Raw genomic sequence first — 4,663 nt, forward strand, 5'->3', positions numbered from 1 at the left:
TCAGCAACGCAAAAAAAAACATGTATTCATTAACAATAAACTAACTGTTACAAAAACATCTTCCTCACATAGAGGGATTTTCACAAAATATTATGCTGAAGAGCATCTTCCTCTTGACAGAGGGATTACAACAGGAACGCTTCAGTTCCACAAACCAATTTCTCACTATCTCAAAAAATTACAGTTTCAGCACTGCTGTGCATTACAGAAAAGACTCTCTATCATTCTTCTAACACAAAAAGAACTGTTATTCATTACATTTATATGTTTAAAACATATTTGACTTTAAACAATAAGATAATAAAAATATCTTCTAAAGCTTATCTGCGTAAGTGGTGATGTCTTTTGAAGAAAATAAAGTCGGCTGTTGCAGGGGAATTTAATGCTGAAAATTTAATGCACATTTAATGTGAAAAATATCAAAAACGACTTTGAGGCATCTAACAGTCTGGAATATCTACAGCGAATCAGATTTCTGTCCGACTATTTATATTGCAGTTAGAAATAAATTCTAACACACCTCTGGTTTATCAATGTGCCTAGCTAGTCGTGCAACTCGATGTGTGTTTAGTGTCATCAGTGATGCCGTATCATCACATGCGAACGACATTTCTTACTCTAATGTACCATATGGCCCTACCATTCTTCTTGAACAATTCAATGTTGCCTTTTATTAACCATGATAGGGTCACCGACAGAAATCTTCGACTAACCAAACAAGCATATATTAGTACTAATTTTCAATTTTACAACTGTGTCAAATTGCAAAGTCGTGCCTACTTCTAGTAGTTGTTTGCTCATATCTTTCAGATTTTAAAAGTTCGGATTTACTATCCAATTTGTAGATGTGAAAAAAATGTTTCTGGTTTGCACAACACGCTGTAATAATTGGAGTTTCGTATTTTTTAGATCTCACCCTGATGTTTTCAGCTTATAATTTTTCTAAATAAAATGCATCTCTATAAAAGTATATCCGAAGTCACGCTGAACATTTTAAATCTTAATCAAAGCAGTTTGAACATTGAAATTATAAAACTTAATTCATTGGATTAATATGTTGAGAAACTTTTTACTTGGTACATCGAAATCAACCAAATAGGCAACAAACTAGGGACGCACAGATCCAATTGGAGGCTTGCTAGTGTCTAACGCAGCCGTAGGTCTCCCAACTATCTATATAATTCTACCATCAAAATATAATCCCATGAGAACAGTAAAGTACATATGGCCTGTGAGAGGCATCAATTAGGTTTTCTGCAGTTTTTGCGGATTTGTCCGCTGGTGCCAGTGAGGGGACTGATATTACCCATATTCAACATGGAAGCTGCGAAGTCGGTAAAGAAGGTGCTCTGAGTGGTGCTGTAGGTAGTAACCTGGGAATCTGCAGAGCCGCCATTAAACAGCTGCTGGTCTGAGTGGAGAAGACCCTTTTGGCTCTTCAGATTTGTGTAGTAGTTATTGTCGAACGTTGTTGGAGTAAGTAGATCCAACGGTGAGAGGTTATTGTCGCCTCCTGTGCTTGGGCAGTTTGTCTTCAGGGAAGTGGCAAATGCTGCGTTAATGTTGGATTCGTTGTAGATGCGAGTCCTGAAAACTGTGCATCGAGCTTGGCCAATGGTATGTGCACCTAGTTATATAACAGAAAAATGGAATTAGGATTCTAGATTATATGGTGTGAATGTGGTAGAAATTCACAATGCAATATTAAGGATAGGTAGATATTTTTTTAAACTATTTCAAAATTTGATGAAGAGAAAAAAGTTTAAACAATTATGACTTGTTTTCGTTGGTTAAAGTTCAGAAAATCTACCATCAAATTAAATTCAACAGACTTTAGTTAAGCAAGACAATATAAATGTTTATACCTGATAGAACAATCATATCCTTGGTTGAAAGGCCCTGTGCTTGAAAAGATGAGATGAGACCACTGAGATTGGAAGTGGGAGCCGGAATGTTGGTGTTTGCGGCGCTTAGGCTGGCAGTTGCCGAGTCTCTCCTTCCAAGTAGCACTGTCCATGTTGGTCCTCCCAACTACGATCAGTAAAATCCAAGATTAAAGCTAATAAACACTTCACTAAAACCACCACTGTCAATGTTATGCATGGTGGGCGATGGACAATACAGGTTAAGTCAAAAGAAGATTTCGAAAAATCTAATTACATATGTTCGAACAAAAAATTACTTGAACAAGGAAACAATTAAGCATAATCTTATACATTGAAAATCAGATATACAGAATCTAAACTGTTTGTTTGTCTTTATTTACGTTAATTAATTTAATTTGCATTTATTTCTATTAATTTAAAAAGTAGTATAATTAATAATTAAATGATTTTTTTAATTGGAATTTAGCAAATATAATTTTTGTATTCAAGTTTTTGTGATCTATAATAAATTAAGCAAAATTTTTAAATAAAAATTATGTAAGAGAAAAAATTTGACAAACTCTTTTAGAAAAATGACTATAAAAAAATTTTATTATATAATTTCTAACAAAAAAAACTTTACTTAATATAATTTCTAATAAAAATATAATTTCTTATTATTTAAAATATTTAAATAATTGACCACTCTAAAAAGAAATGTAAAATGATAAAAATTTATAAAATAAACAATTTAAATTCATGATTCTTTAAATTTATAATTCTTTAAATTTTAAAAATAATTGCCCACAAAAAAACACTTATAAAAAACCTATTTCATATATGTTAAATTAATAATTTATAGTTTATCTTCACTTCTGGCCATCAAATTTCCTAAATGTACAATCGAAATAAACACTTGTGAAGATAAATTAATCAATACTCTATTCCCATAACCTATTTCATATATGTTAAATTAATAGTTTATCTTCACTCCTGGCCATCAAATTTCCTAAATCTACAATCGAAATAAAAAACTTTTGAAGATAACTTAATCAATACTCTATCCCCATAACCTATTTCATATATCTTAAATTAATAATGATGGGAAAAAGTTAAGGCAAAAGACAAATACTTCGACAACAGAATCTCTAGCCGTAATAGCCAAAATGTCAGCGCACGATACGATTCCGCTGCAAACTGCTTCCACTTGTGATTTGATGGTGTCTATGACGTCGAAACCCCTCAACGAATTGTTGTTGGGAAGAGCAGTCTTTTCCCCAGTTAGAGTCGAAGAGTCGTCCAACAACACTGACCCATCGCAACCCTGTAAAGGCAAGTTTGCATTTAACAATAAAGAAAATAAGGAAGATCGCTGACTGAATTAAAAACAAAGGTAAATATTAAACCCTATGAAATAATTTAATGATTAGTTTATTATTTTTTATCTAATCACTAAGGTATTAGTTTTTTTATTGTTTTTAAAGAAAAATAAAAATAATTTTAGATTTAAAATTTATGTGATTCATTGTTAGTCTTCCAGATTAATCACATCTTTAGGATTTGGTTCAGGTTTGGGATCAATTAATGTTGTTCTCGAGACTATATTAATTGGTTCGAAATTTCAACCAAATCTTAAAGATGTGAATAATTGAAAAGAATAATATTTACAAAATAATATTTGATAAACTTAATGTAGATTCTTTGAATATTCTGAAATCCAATAGATTTAAGAATCAACTCCCAACTCAAATTTCTAGAAAAATATTAAACCAATTATTAATTTGCTACCTAATGTTTAAACAGGTCTTTTGTTTTGAATATAAGAAGATGAACAAAACTTTTTTTCAAATTGTGAATTCTGCGGAACACCTGAACAGCTCAGTAAGTTGTATCAACAGTATTTTTATGTAATGATAGAAAACTCTATATGCAGTCTCTGTATCTGAAGACATGTAAAATACTACTCCATAAATGAATATATAACTGCTATTTTCATCTGGAAAAAACTAAACCCTAAAATCAATATCAATAGCTGAAAAAAAACATAAGGAAACACAAAAATTACATTGACGAAACAATCATGAAAGTGAAGACGAAGCAATGATGCCCCCATGCGTTTCTCATTGGCCACCGCCGTCTTCACTGCAGCCTTCACCGTTGCCAGGAGTTTGGGACACGACGTATCATAATACGTTGAGTTGAGTTGAGCGAAAGCAACGGTCGAAAAAAAGAGCAGAGCGATGCACACGACTGACGCCATTGCTGTAAAGGAAGTCATGATGCTTGGACGCAATGAAATCTTCGGTAGGTCGGAATGGTTTTTATAGTTGCAATGATTCAGTCTGACCGGCACCAGTTGACGCAACAAGAAGATAAAGGCGAGCAGAAATAAATGGAGGTGCTCTTCATTTTCGAAACTCTTTAGGGAGGCGGTGTGAAAATCTCGGACTGTCCTCTTATTCGTGCGCTCGGAGTAAGCGCGTAAATTAGGTCATGTGGGGCTCCGCATATTAATTACGCCCACGCGCCCATCACGGAAGTGTCGTTGGAAGCTTTGACCTTGACAAATGTACACGTTTATTATTTGGTGGGGAACGTTAAACGCGGCTACTCAACTTTATAAAAAGGTTTTACACAGGATGATGCGACAGCATGAAGACTTTCATGTCTTGTTATAAAATTGAATCCGTGTGGAGGTCGTCATTCTTGGAATGTCAGTATGCAATAATTTTTTTGGAGTTGTTTTTAGTGTGATTTTTTGGAAGTTTTTTTTTGGATTTTTTTTGCTGGATATATAT

The 4,663-nt window shown here is 33.2% G+C and overlaps 1 protein-coding gene across 1 annotated transcript; it reads right to left on the reverse strand.

The window, feature by feature from the left end:
* Positions 1-970: 970 nt before the first annotated feature.
* Positions 971-4,206, reverse strand: LOC149138367 (cationic peroxidase 1-like). Its single transcript, XM_089449986.1, has 4 exons — positions 3,931-4,206; positions 2,998-3,189; positions 1,866-2,031; positions 971-1,627 (listed from the first exon to the last, which is right to left on the reverse strand). Exons 1-4 carry the CDS (start codon positions 4,141-4,143, stop codon positions 1,242-1,244), a joined length of 957 nt encoding a protein of 318 aa, XP_089306112.1. The 5' UTR covers positions 4,144-4,206; the 3' UTR covers positions 971-1,241.
* Between the last annotated feature and the right edge of the window lie 457 nt (positions 4,207-4,663).

Source organism: Pinus tabuliformis, chromosome X (assembly GCF_031772625.1).
Source record: "Pinus tabuliformis cultivar Carrire ecotype Pingquan chromosome X, CPIR1, whole genome shotgun sequence".
Lineage (NCBI taxonomy): Eukaryota > Viridiplantae > Streptophyta > Pinopsida > Pinales > Pinaceae > Pinus > Pinus tabuliformis.